The 16,460-nt window shown below is 35.0% G+C and overlaps 1 protein-coding gene across 20 annotated transcripts in view; it reads right to left on the bottom strand.

Moving 5' to 3' along the window:
• Positions 1 to 16,460, bottom strand: part of LOC140748299 (voltage-dependent L-type calcium channel subunit beta-2) — a 192,512-nt gene that overhangs the window by 150,063 nt on the left and 25,989 nt on the right. For 15 of the 20 annotated variants that reach the window (XR_012102933.1, XR_012102935.1, XR_012102931.1 and 12 more), the window contains exon 3: positions 4,381 to 4,506. The exons of the other annotated variants lie outside the window; for them this stretch is intronic. Coding sequence is in view for 9 of the 15 variants with exons in the window: in XM_073081105.1 (XP_072937206.1) it covers positions 4,381 to 4,506 (126 nt within the window). In the remaining 6 variants the exon portion in view is untranslated. The remainder of the gene's footprint in view (positions 1 to 4,380; positions 4,507 to 16,460) is intronic. 20 annotated transcript variants of the gene reach the window in all.

Here is a 16,460-nt window from a genome sequence, read left to right as displayed (position 1 = left end):
ATTAAAGCGATATCTGACGACTGATTTCCGATGCGAAATAAGAACAACTTTGCGTCCGTCGTAATTCAATAATTAGCTATTAATATATCTGTAATATGCTATAATTATATGAATCAAATCAAAATCAAATCATTTTTATTCAAAATAGGCTTTTTACATACCTCTTGTTGAATGTCAATACACCACTTCACGAGGTGTTTCGTTATGAAGAAGAAACGACGAAAGAAACTCCATAACGTATAAAAACAGAACTATAATATCATGTAAGGATTTTCAACAGTTTCATAAACCGATCGTTTCTTTTATCGTAGGCAGGAAGTGTTCTATACTTTTCTGATATATTGGATAGACGGATTATTTAATAAAACAAACCAAATAAATTACATAATATACTCGTAGAAAAGGCAAAATAATAATTTGCAATTTAATCTTGATTCTAATTTTATATCTTTCACAAACAAGATCCATAAAACTCGCATCTTATTAAATATGGTATGGCGAGATGAAACAGCTTCATTTATATTTATGGTACACGAGCTTACAACCTAAACGTATCCAATTTACAGACATGACAAAATCACGTTTTGTCGCATAAGCATACATACATATAGTACGTACGAACGAGGCGCCCGCGCATCTCTCACACACACATGTATAAAAGCACTGCGCAACAGGTATAGACAAATGTGCTAAGTAAAAAATATTATTATAGCATAATACGCCATAAAACACCAGACTCGGAGAAACTTCAGCGCGTCTCAAAGTGTGGTTTCGTAGCACGCCTACACGCCGTAGCACTGTCGAAGGCAGCTACGCAGACGGTCGGCGTCGAATTATACTTGACATTCGACAATAACACGGTATTTTTTTTAGTTGTGGTATATAGCAAATTAAGAACCAGTTTTAATTACATTACTCACATAAATAACAAAGATTAATGGAGACCTTTATTCGCAATAGCCATTGTCCATTTGAATGTGCGTATATTCCCTTTAATTTATTATTTTAGTAACGTTCCAAATATTTGATCTCTTTTTAAATATTTTATGTTATCTTTGTTTAGTATAATATGTTTCGTTACATATTATACTGTATACATAAAGAGTTCACTGAACTCTATTTCAGTTTGAATATATGTACGATTATTATTTTCCCGTCCTTTTTACCACACTTAAACTGCTACTTAATTTTTTTACTAACAAAATAAAAATATATAATATAATATAATTCCTTCAAAGATGTCCATAAATAATAAAATGAAAAAAAAAAGAAATAATAACAGAATCGGTAAGTCCTTCATAAAAAAAAACGAAATAGTAAAATGGAACATCGTCCAACTTTGAGAAGCACAACGAAGACGGTACTCTAACATAAACAATGTCAGTGATTTCTATTAAAACCATTCGGCATTTCGATATACGAATTATATTGGAATAACGTCTGGGAACGGCTATCTACGCAATGTGCAATAAATAACATGACCGGACAGCCGCGCCGTAATGAGCTCTCCGCCTCTATTCCCAACATGTAGAGTTCCATTTCGTTTGAAAGCGAAATCTACATTTATTTGGTAAGTATCGGTAGTAAAAAATTTAATTTTTGGTAAGCGTCTTCTTTGTTCAAAAGTTTAAGGACAAATTGTAGATGTGCCGCGAACTAGTCGTGATATTAATTGCTGTATCTCGTGGCTCGTTAGTAAAAAATATGTAAGCCATTTAGATTAAACGATTAAAAGTAATTTTGACTTTGTTACTTCCGACTCTGCCCACGGTCGAATAAGTTCGTAGTGTCATTTAGTTGTAGTTATTTTTTTTCAAATTTTAGCTGTATTTCTAATTTTAGCCGTCTTGAACTCTAACGCTGGAGGTCCAGGCACTTAATTCTCATTTTTCGACTTTTTGAGTGTATTATACATGCATTACTAAATGTTTCAAGTTAAATATCAATACCCTTACTATGAGATTTCACGTTTTGACAAATATGACTGTTTTGGTATTTGTTTACGTATTGGCCCATACAATTTACAATCAGCGCCCCTAGCGGATTGTATCAGAACTATAGTGTCAGTAAATAAAGTAACTTTAAATGTCTACATTGACAAAATGGCGCTTTATGTTTTGGCTCTCTTTTTTGCGAACATGTGAGGCAGACAGAAATACTTGAGCACTTACTTATTGTTACGTTTACTCAGTCTACTGAAGCAAACGGAACAGAACAATGGATAGAGTAAACGTAACGTAAAATTGTGGGATGTTTTGAAAACTCATAGTAAGGGTACTGAACCCTAAGAAACGTTAGAAGCAATTTTAACAGTAATAAGTACTGTTATGTATGTTCTACTGTTAAGTCTATCAATTAGCACTTTGCCTGTGGATTGGACCTAAGTAAACGGTTGGACTCTGGTCTAAACATGATCCATTGTGAATTTTTGAAGGTGGTAGAACCCTTTGTGGTTCGACTCCGGCGGCACCACCGCCACACCTATTTCTACCTAATAACAGCAGTGTTAGGCGCTGCTGTGTTCCGGTTTGAAGGGTGTGGTAAGGGAGACAGACTTTTCCGAGGCGTTCCAGCTTAGTCCTCAGGGGTAGCGGCGCATCTGTGGCCGACCTCAGGTAGGAATACCTAATCCAATCAATCTGGGGTTGATTACAGATGTCCATGGGCGGCAGTAGCCACTTACCATCAGGTGGACTGCATGCTCGTCTGCTACTCTTATATAATAAAAAAAAAGATAACAATCAAAAATAGAAATGTAATGGATTATCTTACTTTTTCTGGTGCTAAACTAACTTAACGCCTCAGCGTAACCGTTTCCGTAACAAATAGTACGTCTTTCCTTCTCATGACGCGTAAACAAGTTTAACTTAAATACGTTCTATAATGTAAAGAAACATTAGACGAATCTTTATTTATATATAAGACATTTTACTGGACCTTTATACAGAGTTATAATCAGTTTAGTATAATCATATTATTGGATTGTAACAAAAGGCGTAGCATCTTCTTAGCGACAATAGACATTAAATAACAAAATAAATAAAAAGTGAAACAAGATACGCACTACACTAAACAGAGACTACAGTGCTGTGATACTAATAAGCTGTACTTATGACGTAAGCAGACGAACACCATGGAGATGTTTACGACCCCACTATAAACATTTTGTGCCATAAAATAGCCACTATCAATGAGAAATTAAACTTTTTGAAAACTTCATTTGAATTTTAAAATGGTACAATAAATATATAATCGCTTTACGATGTCAAAATAGTTTGACATACGTGTTAAAATATATTTTATTAATGTAAGTAATGCTTTACTTGAATATAATTGGTAATTAGAAGAATTTGTAGAATTAAGCCTAAAAAAAGAAATTAAGGCGTTAAAATATTCTTAAAATTAATTCAGTTTTATTAATGAACACTTTTTTCAGGAGTTCTCGCTGACAGCCCCGTGATATATCCGGCTCGAAGGACCATAACATGAAACTTATGGCATATGAGGTGGCAGATAACACAAAATTATTACAGTATTCCTCTGATTACGTCTATAATAAGGGGGTGTGACACAATTAGAAAAGTGTATTACGACATCAATGAAAGTTTGTTGGAAAATTCTTACTTTGTTACTACTCACTCACTACACTATTTCACAAGTACCCAGTTTAATATTCTGTAACCGCCTTTCATCTTAACATGAAGACATAACTCACCTCCATATTTCTATTAAAATGAAGCTTGGTTTTGGAGTGACTTGTGAGTCAAATACTTAGCATAAGATACGGAAACAACATTCAAAGCAGGCCATTATGCGCTTTATAAGACCGATAGCAGATTGACATTTGAGTAAATTGAACATAAGCTATCTTACTGATATTTTGTAATCGTTATTTTTTATGTTATTAACATAACATTATAAGTAATGATTTCCCCTTAATTTTGGAAACACCATGCCCAGCAGTGAACAATAAATATTATAAATTATAGCCACATTTAATAACCTTACTTCAAAGCTTTATTACAAATCTGATAAAAAGCTTATATTTTTTCAAACAAATCAAGCATTGTAATAATGCATTCATGATAGCCAATGCAAAGCGTAAGAGTGGTCCTACACACAATACACAATACATGTTCTTTTTATCGGAATGTGTATTTTAGAAGTCAAGATTTTTTGTTTCCTTTTTTTCTTCATTCTAAGAGAGGTACCATACAAAAGACGGTAAGATAATATTTGAGCGACAGCCCGCGCTGACGACCGTCACCGACCGGGCGTGGACTGCCGCTCGTCACCTACTTTCACCAAAATTCAATACACAGAACGAGACCTCCCCTTGCACACAGTAAGCACGTTCCAACAAACATTGCAGATACGAACCCAGAAGGCGGTGAGGTTGGGCTGCAGCCTGCTCTGCAGGTCGGGGTCGGAGAGCGCGCCGCGGCCGAGCGAGCCCGACGCGGAGCTGCCCGAGGGCCGCTTGCCGCGCCCGCGCCTCTCGCCTCCCTGTACACCACTACGTGTCACACCCCCCACCCACCGATCACACACTTCGATGCTACCCTAACACCGCCAAGTATCTGTCTAGATCGATGCAATGTTTCGTCGATTACTTTTTCTTATAATATAAGAGGAGCAGAAGAGCCGTCCACCTGATGGTAAGTGGTAATTACTTTAATATTGACAGTTTAAAAACCATGATGTTTATCGATACAATTCCTCTGTTATATCTTGCGCTATACTAAGCTAATACTAATAACGTTAAAAGTAGGTAAAAATATAAGATTTCATTCACATACGGTAACATATGCGTGTTTAATACTATCATAAATTATATAAAAAGCTGAATGGCAAGAACTAGAACCTCCTAGAAATGTCTTAATTAATTCTAAATTAGGCATAATATTTATCTACTAATTGCATACATACGGCCTTATTAATAAAAATAACTATATTGAAATCTGCATTAAGATTTTAGAATTTATGATAATGTATCTAGGCTGATTTTATTTAATCTTTTTTGTTCCAATTTACCGCGAATATAAAAATTCTTGTTTCTATTACTATACATATAATTATATTATGGTATATAAATGTACTATGAAATGTAAACCTCCTAATTTATGGGCTATAGTCCACGGAAAACTGCTAGTCCGCTCTGAATATAAAAATGAATCGCGTCGCCATAGTAAATTGCGTGATAACACGTGCTCGCAACAACTTCAGAGCGGAATAGCAGTTTGGCGCGGAGTATACGATTTTAACCCTCTCTTATATATATTAGCTCAACTGAGTAATATAAACAACCCAAGTATATAGTAGTACATGTAAGTATTAAATTTAAATGTAGCCTTCGATTTTGTAGTATATAGTGATCCTGCAATATTAACTTACAGCTCACAATACTTAAGAATGTAAGGAAGTTTAAAAAAAGTCTATTTAGTAAGTAATTATTAATGTATTGTAAGCGGGTTGTATTTCCTACTGTAATATGTATACGATGCAATGTATAACGTGAGTACTATATCTATTGATACTACCTATACCTTTTTATTTGTTACTTCCTCTGAGGACTAAGCTGGAACGCCTCGGATAAGTACATCTCCCTTACCACACCCTTCAAAAAAAAAACAAAAGAGCTGATGTTATTAAGCAGAAATAGATTCTAAAAGGTTTACTAAGGACCTCGAGATATCTATAATAAACCTTAAAGGATGTTTTAATTAACTGTTGTCTATCAATGCAACCCTGATGTCTCAATTTCAAAGCCCTTACCGCTAAAACTATCCAAGAAAAACTATTTTCCGAATAATACGACCATGTTCATAGTTTATACGAATCACGAGGATAACTCACCCGATACACAGTACAACTACTTATTAATAATATATACTAAAATAAACAAGATAATACGACTATAAGGTGAATAGGAGCTAGTGTCGAAATGTGTGATCGTGTAGCATCTAAAAGCATCTATAGTCTATGTAAAGCACACAGTATTGCTAGTGAAGACAGAATAGTGAACATATACATACGATTAATATAACAGTATATAGTTGAAAACTGAAAAAAATACCAGTACATAAGTGTAAAATTAACGTTTATTGCACAAAGATTTTTTTGCAAGTTATATCATAGTTACACAAATAAGCGCATTGCACAGGTCTCGAACATAACACACCTTATATTAATTATTTGCATACCTATTTATTTGAACAGATTGCCGTTCATCTTCCTGGAAAGAACTAGTATTAAAGTATATTGAATACTTAAGTGACTATCACCTTTTCACGTCTTACGGTTGAACCTACAACTGAAGAAACTTCCACGGTGGATTGCCGTAAGAATGTGAAGAAGGGAAAAATGTCGAATGTTTTTCCAAAGCGTCCATAGATCGAAAACATTTAATGATTTTCTATCCAGTTACAATAACCGACTCCGACGTAACGTGCTTTTCATAAGTACAAAATCGTGTATGACCTAGTAACTACCAATCCAACTCCTAACCGCGCTCAATGTTGCTTATGTTTATAGAACAGTTATCATCTGCACACGATGACAAGACCACGATCACTGCGTACTTCGTTCTGTATTATAATGTTTAAGTAACATTCAAATCATACAATCAGTACAACAATTCGCTCACTCCAACCCGCATTACTGCCTCAACCATAAACAAAATAGACAAACGTTCGTCCAATCTATACGTTACCAGTAAACGATTGTTTCGGCGCGTGTAATGGCGGCATAAATCTCCCGCCCGTCCGCGACGCCGACCCTTCGCTTTACTGCCCGTAAAACTACAATACAGTACTCTTATGAGCGTTTGTCCACCGCCGCCGTTACCGGACCATCTCCAAGAACGAAATGACGGTGCTGAAGTAACGGTACGTACATTTACTATAGCCGCGCGTCCACCACATGTCCGTCATGACATATTAAAGTCGGCCCGAAATAATCTCGTTCTCGGTGTCGGTCCGGTGACGGCGGCGGTGGATAAACGCCCTTAATATGTTTTTTTACGTTTGCTTGAAAACTTTCGACGTTTATGTTTTCAGACATACAGCGCCCCCGAGGACCGTATCGGAACTAAAATTTCGCATTATGGGTTTTAAGAAACTGCATAGTCAATTGTAACGACATAAAAATTTACAAGTATAAATATATTTAATTTAGTTTGAATAGCGTTATTGTTCCGTTTTTGAATCTTATACTGTGGAATTTTATTTCAGATACGATCCATAGGGGCGCTGTGCGAGCGAAAGCGTTAAAATATTGTACGCTTCACACAACCTGCATGTCTTCCTATTTATATTTAAATATTATTTACTCTTACTATGTCAATATGTTTTACAAGCTTACAGCTTTCATTGAACTACAACCTGATATCTTCATAGAAACGACTAAGATATATATGTCAACTAAACCTTACTAATATTATAAATCCGAAAGTAACTCTATCTGTCTGTCTGTCTGTCTGGTTGTCTCTTCTTCACGCCTAAACCACTGAACCGATTTTAATGAAATTTTGTAGAGACCCTAGAAAGGACATAGGATAGTTTTTATCCCGGAAATCCCACTATCCCAATCCCGGGCGATCTAAGATCGATTAATCGGAGAATCGATCTTTGGACCAAAAAAATCAATTATTTTAATCGATATTGGCAAGGACTGAATCTTTAGCAAAGTTGTTGTCCATGAGCCCACGTAGGTTCCAGAGTTGGTACGACCAATTTTCGCCAGATGGTGCCACTGTCGTTCCAATGAAGCTACGAATTTTCAGTTTTATGTATGTTAGTATGTCATATTATTTTCTTTTAAACGCGGGCGAAGCCGCGGGCAAAAACTAGTGTACCATAAGGTTTTTAAATATACAACTATGTGATCTAGTATTGATACAAAAGCCAATAAAGTATAAAAAACCTAACCAGTCTACATCTACTAAATAATCCTTAAAACAAAAGACCACACGAGAGGCTGCCTCCGGCAATCACTAAATAATATCGATTATCGAGAACAAATGCGGGCGTGGATTTACAATATCCGCGAGCACAAACACATAATATACTAAGATATTTAGTATACAATACGATATATATTACAATAATTTGTTGTACCAAATCAGTCCACTGAATCACGGATGATCCAAATATATGTTTCCGGTGATATATATCATTTAAAATGTCTGTGTGGGCGAAGTAATCAAAGATATCGATCTATCGTAAATATTGGGAAACTGTAATGGATGTGTCTTGGTATATTTTATGTTATGGAATCTGCAATGTAGCACGCCACTTCTAGTAAACCGTTTCTCGTCAAATGGTCCCTACATCCCTTAAATATAGTTGATCGACACCAAATGTGACAGAATTCCTACCAGAAATCGATCATAGACTTACAATATGAAGCGGCGAATCTTTTTCTTAAGGAGTCCCAACGCCTCTGTGATCGGCTTAAGGTAGAACCTCTGTAACTTCTGTTTTATGTGGAGTTGTTTGTAGTTGTGTATGGGCGACAGTGACATACTCGTACCATCTGGTGGTCTGCGTGCTAGTTTGCTACTCCAATTTTATATAAAAAACAACTTCACACAAAGCACGCAAGCATTTAACTTAAATAATAAAGCATTAATAGTTATGATGGACATGCCGCCATAGTCAAACTTCGAGAAATTGCATATATTTTTTGCGAGTAGTTCACCTATTTTTTGCAATCATTGCAGCCTATCTATCTTCATAGAAATATTATTGGGGTCAGTCTTAGGGTCAAACGTGCGTTGCTATTATGAATGACTAATCATTTCCAATTACGGAATAAGTTATGAACAGTAAATTTTTGGCTTCTGCATACTTCAAACCGGAATAGAACTGAGATTGCTAATAAGCAAGGTGTGGTATTGGTACATTCGCAATCGAACCTTATTGAATAAATCTTTTGAAAATATATATATACGCGAAGATAACCTCTCTTCCTTTGGGAAATCGGTTAAAAATGGTCAAATTGTAGTTGGTATAAGACATTGGTACAGTGTAAGACAATATTAACTTAATACTGTATTTTGTTTGTATTCGTAGGTAACATAAATTCGAAAATAACTCTTACCTATGATAAAATATTCGCAATCATCTTATTTTCAGCCATAAGTCGCAGATAGATCTTTTCCCACACATAAAATTGTCCAACCTCCTTTAAGTTATTTATCGACTTTTAAATACCTACATTTATTTACATAAAATAATCATAAAAGATGAGTTATGCAAAAAAAACGATTAAACAAACTTGTCATTCTATGTAACAGTTAGTACAAATTTCGTTTATTAATAACATTTTAATGAGAAAGAAAATTAACGAAAAATGTGTAGAAATAAATGATTTAATAACAATCGTGTTCTGTTTCAATTGCTCCGCAGTTTGATCGTAAAAATTCAAAATATTTACTAATATTTTTATCATACTTATTTGTTTTTATCATATTTACAAATATTGTTAGCATAATCAACAATAAAACACAGACAATGTTTACTCTTCTAAGTTTAATTAGAAGTCGATGTCGAAGACTCAAGCAATTCTATTGGTACAATAAAAATTATCTTCACTATGATATTTACTACAATATCTGATTAACATCCAAATTAACAGCACCTAACGAACGACGGAGCGAGAAATAGTGATGTAATTACCCGAAATAAAGCACGATAATTGGCGTTGACTATGCGAGGTAAGGCTGAGGAAGGTCAAACCATTATCCGTCTTACAGCAAAATAATAAAGGCTAAAATAACAGAGCGCAAGTGTCTTTGTTAAAAATAAATAATGGTTATAGGAGTGCGGTGACACGATACAAAACCGGTACAAAATACGTGTATTTATCGAAAAAACTGGCCATGCCCACACTCTTGCGAATTGGTTATTATCTCATCCGTTGGTACTCGGCGGATTCATTACACACTTATTGGCTAGAGATCGAATAAAACAATTCTTGTCTGAAATGTGTTAGTGATGTGCCCGTCATTAATTTAGACCAAAATATCGATGATTAAGTTCTTAATTGTTTTATATGTAAGTCGAACAGAAAAAGCAAATATAATTTCTTTAAATTTTAGTGAAGTCGCTAAGTGAACCTTAAGATTTAAGAATCTTAACTAGCACGCTTAAGCGTCTAAGTGATACGTAATGCTGTTTAATTTATCTCGTGACATCTTTGGCGAGTAAGACTATACGCAAATAATTGTTGCTTCCTGGATGTAAAATGTTTAAAAATATATCGACACTTCCATGTTCAGGTACGAACCTAAAAGTACGATTTACCGAAATTAATTGGAATTAATTGACAACCTTTCACCTGCCTATGTACAAATTGTATATAGACTCGATCATAAAAAGCATTTAACCATACGCAAAAAAATAAATATTAAAAATTCTCAAATAATATTAATCATAGTACTATTATTAAACCTCAACAAATATTAATAAAAATATGTGATAAATAACATATAATAATAATATAGCAAAATTTAGATACATTTTGTGTCATTATATATAATGTCGAGACCAACAACAAAATTTTATCGATAATCTACAATCGACTAGTCCGCATCACTAGCAAACCAGTTCGCGTGTTAATTGCGGTACCGAATTGGTATCGATATCATTTGAATATCCGTAATTTATGGCCGCGACATAACCGAACATCATCTCTGCTCGTACTAAACTTATTCGTGTTAATATACGAATATATTAGATGCTAATGTCATAAACGACTAGAACGTACCATTGCCACCGATAATGACCCACGACCTTATCTAAAACTAGCTAAAAAAATATATAGCCACTTATTTAAAATAAGCTTCTGTTTGTGGTTTTATCTGTGTAAACAATTTCACAACTTTTACATAAATGTGAATTTTGGTTTCAATATAAAATTTCTTCTTCTGAATGGGAGCGCATAGGTACTTGACCACGGTGGATAACTACATAGGAAGACAATGTTGCTCATCTCCTGAATTTAATAATTTAATCACCTCTTCCGACATTCACGGAGCAAGACATGCAATTTGTGACTGATACATAGTTTTAAACTAGTTTTTGCCCGCAGCTTCGCCCGCGTTTAAAAGAAAATAATATGACATACTAACAACATACATAAAACTGAAAATTCGTACCTTCATAGGAATGACAGTGGCGCCATCTGGCGTAAATTGGTCATACCAACTCTGAAATCTTCGTGGGCTCATGGACAACAACTTTGCTAAACATCATCACTTGATCAAATGCATAGTTTACGATTCAATCCTTACTAATATCGATTAAAATAATCGACGTTTTGGTTCAAAAGATCGATTCTCCGATTAAACGATCTTAGGTCGCCATCCCTAGTTCCCGTGGGATTTCCGGGATAAAAACTATCCTATGTCCTTTCTCGGGTTTTAGACTATCTTTTTACAAAATTTCATTAAAATCGGTTCAGTGGTTTAGGCGTGAAGAAGAGACAACCAGACAGACAGAAAGAGTTACTTTCGGATTTATAATATTAGTAAGGAATATTAGTAAGGATAATAACGTGACCATTGCTGGCATAAACCAATCATTATGATGATAACGCAGTAGTGGCGGCGCAGTCGAGACTCAAATTCTATCTCCTTTCAAAATCTCAATAGTAGAAAGCAAATAATATCAACGACGTGATCGGTATTAATATATTCATATAATTTCGCCTAATGATCAACTAAGCCTTACCGGTATTTAAATCAAAGTTTCCATTTAATTTACTAATACTCTGAATTGCCTCTAATCAAAATTCGCTAATAATTTCTCTACATCCTACTTATAATAAGGATTGTAAATGATAAATATTCATAATACACTTATGAAATTGAAGTTTTAATGGCTAATATTTTTATGGTAAGTAGGTACTGTGTAGATTATTATCAAACATGTTTCGTAAATCTATAAAGTTTACATTTTAAATTTTTTTGGACATCAACCGTACCTACAGTTTGATTTTTTGAAATATTTGTGTATTTTGTGTATATCAATAAAAAAATAAGTGCAATAAGCGCTGCGTGAAACATAATAACAATTCTCTAAATGTATGTTAAATACTTCATTAAAATACTTTTCATTAAAATGAAGAACATAACTATAAAAACATATTTTGGGACTTATTAGTACAAACATAATATGTCTCTTGTAACGGTGAACAGCATAAAGCATAAAACATCCAACACCAACTACTAACAAGATCCATCTACTCGCGTATTGTACAGTATGAATTTCCCCATTTGCATAACTATAATTCGTTATTTATTCATACATATCATTAGAATTGTCGGCTGTGTGCGTTTGACACCAACTGCAGTTAATTCTCTGGACATTTTTATGTACTTTCTCTAAATGTTAGATTTGGTTGCCTACAGTTACGCACTTATGCAAATACCACGGAATGTTGTATCGTTTTAGAATGAAAAGAAGTCGTTCGAGTCGTTTATTGAAATTGTGGCACAAATTAAATAATATACAGAAGAGCCGTTTAACATAATTATGCCTAAAAACTGTTAAAGTAAAATGATATAAATCCTCTAATACAAGATGTTTTAGAAACATTGATATACTAATGATATAATAAACGACCTCTCACACAAAGGGTCTGAGATATAATATTGGAGGAGAGGGTTATAATATTGGAGTAGCAGATGAGCATGCAGTCCACCTGATGGTAAGTGGATACTGCCGCCCATGGACATCTGTAATCAACCCCAGATAGGATTAGATATTCCTAACTGAGGTCGACCACAGATGCGCTGTTACCCCTGAGGACTAAGCTGGAACGCCTCTGAAAAGTCTGTCTCCCTTACCACACCCTTCAAACCGGAACACAGCAGCGCCTAACACTGCTGTTATTACGTGTCAAATTATGTGTACATTAGAAATTAACTATTAAACGCTTTATCGAATGAAAATATCGCAAAGAAACCTACGTACGCGAGGATTACCGAAAACAGTCCTTAAAACTGTGTGAAGTCTACTAATCTGCACTTGGCCAGCATATTGGATACAGTCTTAACCATGTCCATGTCATTCTGAGAGGAGACACTTGCCCAGCCGTGGGACAAAAGATTGATGAAGGTAAACATAAATACCTGCACTATTTCTTAAGATGAAATAAATGGATCTTCTGTTAACTGTTTATCACATAAATATGTTCGAGTTTAGGCCGGCACGCATATACTCGAGCTATTTATTTAACTACCATTTATTTTTGGTGATGTTGGAATATTCCTTAGTTAAAAATAGCTATCAAACTGGTTGGTAATAATTAATACACAAATAGATGTACAAGTATTTGCTAGTAAGTTAGGCGATTTATTCCGTTATCATTTTTAATTCAGTAGATGAACAGAAAGTGTACATTAATAATGGAAAATAAACGTGTACAAATAAGGCACATATGTATGTATTTGTTATTTGTATTTGTAAATTTGTAAGCTTCAGAAGGACTGTCCTTACAGCTTTAACTCTTCCGAGTCTGGCAGATGACTCCTATATAATACTGGTTCAGCAGGGAAACATTAGTGGCAAGAACAAGAAGTAGTCAATACATGCAATTAATATTTTTGGTTTGCAAAATAAACGTTAAAAAGAAAACTAATGACTCTTTTACGTAACAGTAACCAAAATGCAATTTTAAAAGCATAAAAACGAAAAGAATTTACAGCGCCGCAGCCAAAAAGCTACAAATATGCAACCGGCCGCAAACAAAATCATAACAACATTACGGACGCGTACGACAAAACAAAACAGACATAAAATGTCGACCACACAACAATACCGGCATACGCCACAAAACCACACCATAATGCACAATAAAAACGACGCGATCCTTTTCAAAAACTATACTTTTTATAAACGTGACTTCCACGAGTTTTTTTCGGAGCGTATCGGTACCCGAGGCTTTTTATGCGCATTTACGCGACGTACAAAACATCGAAACATTGACCGTAAGATAAATTGAATATGCCTTTTGAAAAAAACACACGTAGGACGCGACGTCCAATTTAGAGTGGTGACTCGGGATGCATAAAAACGAAAGTGCATCACGGAGTATGTGGTGCGGGATGTGAGAAGTGCGCGTACTTTTGAATGTGGCATTTGTGCGTGCTCACTTTGCTTTCATGTGAGAACAACAGTTCATGTCATCCTCATATTACATTCTTAGTCGTTTTACCTTATTATCTTTTATATTTATCTTAATATAATAAAGTTATATGACCTGCATACTTTTATTACATATTTAATTTGTTGTAATATATAGTAGTACCAATTAAGTTTACTTTATATTCACTCGTTAACTAGACTGTTTTATACTCATACCATTCTATATCACATATATATTAAATGTGAAAAGGTACAAAAACAATAAACTAATTTATTCTATGCTAAAATTGACTCTACATTTGATATTGTATTGAATTTCATTTAATATCATTCACTTCATTCATTTATATCATTTTATATCATTTACATCGATTCTTTGTGATGTACTTTACAGAAAACAATTAGCTCCGACAGTCCTTCAAAAAATTAAAGTATTTTTAACGGATAATGCCACATCCACGCCGTTGTACATCCAACCACTTTGCAGCAACAAAAGATAGATTCGGTAACGAGATATGATATTATTTTTTGTTGCGCGGGGGTGGCGTGGGGTCGGCGGAGGGGGGGTGGAGTCAGGTGGATGTGACTTCGCATTGTGCTGTAAACATATCAGATACGCACAAGCCGATAATTTATGAAGGTGAGGGCAGTACGTGAGAATTGGCAGCGCATTCTTCGCAACTTATTTTTCTACGGTAGGTATTCACGTACTTACATTTTTTACATTCGTTTCTGGTGACGTAACTTAAAATTATGTTAATAAAATCATCTACAGTTATGAAATTTTGGAAGAATGAAACAGAGGAATAAAATTAAACTACAATTTATCAACTTTTCAGATATACTTGATACGTTGTAACCACTAGCTTCAAAAATTATTAAAAAATGTGGACAAAGAAGCGGGCAAAAGTTAAATCAGTAATATCCCAACAAGTTAATAAGCCCAACAAAATCACAATGCATTTATTTCTAAATTATTAATTACAGATTTTAAATATAACCTATCACCACTTCACAAGATACCTACTACGCAGCGGATACAGTCAAGCAGGTTACACAAAGGCCTACCACCCACATTACTCGGATACTTGTACGAATAAACACAAATTACTTTATTCACATTGTCTTTCTAGCAAGTGGACAAATGAAAACATTACGTCCTGCGCGGGCTCGGGTGTCGGAGGCGCGCGACGAATCTTAATAACAATTCTGTTATTTCTCAATCATTTTTTGCATGACGGTTTAGTAGGGCTGCGGCTAAAGTGAGCCGATTAATACAATTGAATTTTTTATGTTCTGTTTTTGATATTGGTTTAGGGAACAAATTAGTACTTTGTCTAATGCTGAGTAGTCAGTAGCGAAAGTAGGCATGTGTGATCAACCCTATATAGGGTTGAAGTACTATCTGAGGTCGATCATCGATGCATTGCTACTACTTTTGCCATAATGGTATCTAAAACTGATAGCACTTGTAGTTCAACTGCGGCGGTACATTTATGTTTCATTGTATCTATACTTGTATTCATGGTTTCTTAGTTCATTTTACGCGGTGAACTCACGAGGACTACAGGTATATAAAACTGATGCTACTCTTGTAATTCGAATTCGTTTTTGACATTAGTTCATCTCAAGTATCCTGGTGCGCTAGTTACCACTTCCATTAGAGGCACTGCCCGCTCGTTCCACTTTCTCATTAAAATAAAAAAATCCTTAGCACAGAACAAAAGCAAAACGTTAAATATCGGCAGCCCTACACACGGTACTCGAATCTCAGGTACCTTCGCTTATCGCGCCATCTTTCCACTCAAATTATTTATTTCCTCCCAAATCTACCACGTTATCTTTATAAAGGGAACACTGCAAAAGCACCTGTACTGTTCTAATAATAGAGAAGTGTACCACTGCAAAGGGATTTGTAAAAAAACGGCATGAGACAGAGTCTTTGTCGCCGCGTGATATTTCATTAGAGCTTCGAGATTAACTTATTAAGGCGCGCCCGTGTTTGCTCGCTCGTTTTTTGTGATCAAAAATACGTCTCCTGTGTGTGATCTGCGAGTGCATTGTGCCTACTTCGGAGTGAAACGTCTTTTTGTAACGCATCTGGTTAATAAATGTGAAGTTCCGTTCGTTTGTTTCAGATTGCCGAAGATGCATAATATATCTGGAAGTAAGACCGTACCTGTGAAGTATGTTACAAACTAACCTACTAACCTAACCTAACCCCAGCATTGTGATGTAATTATAACTGCTCTATGCAGGACTTCTACTCTTTACCGACCTGCAGTGAACCGATATTAGCTTTTCCAC

The sequence above is a fragment of the Epargyreus clarus genome, unplaced genomic scaffold (assembly GCF_041222505.1).
Source record: "Epargyreus clarus isolate Ecla_fem2 unplaced genomic scaffold, WU_Ecla_fem_2.2 ptg000015l, whole genome shotgun sequence".
Taxonomy (NCBI): domain Eukaryota; kingdom Metazoa; phylum Arthropoda; class Insecta; order Lepidoptera; family Hesperiidae; genus Epargyreus; species Epargyreus clarus.
This window is presented reverse-complemented; position numbering and strand designations above follow the sequence as displayed.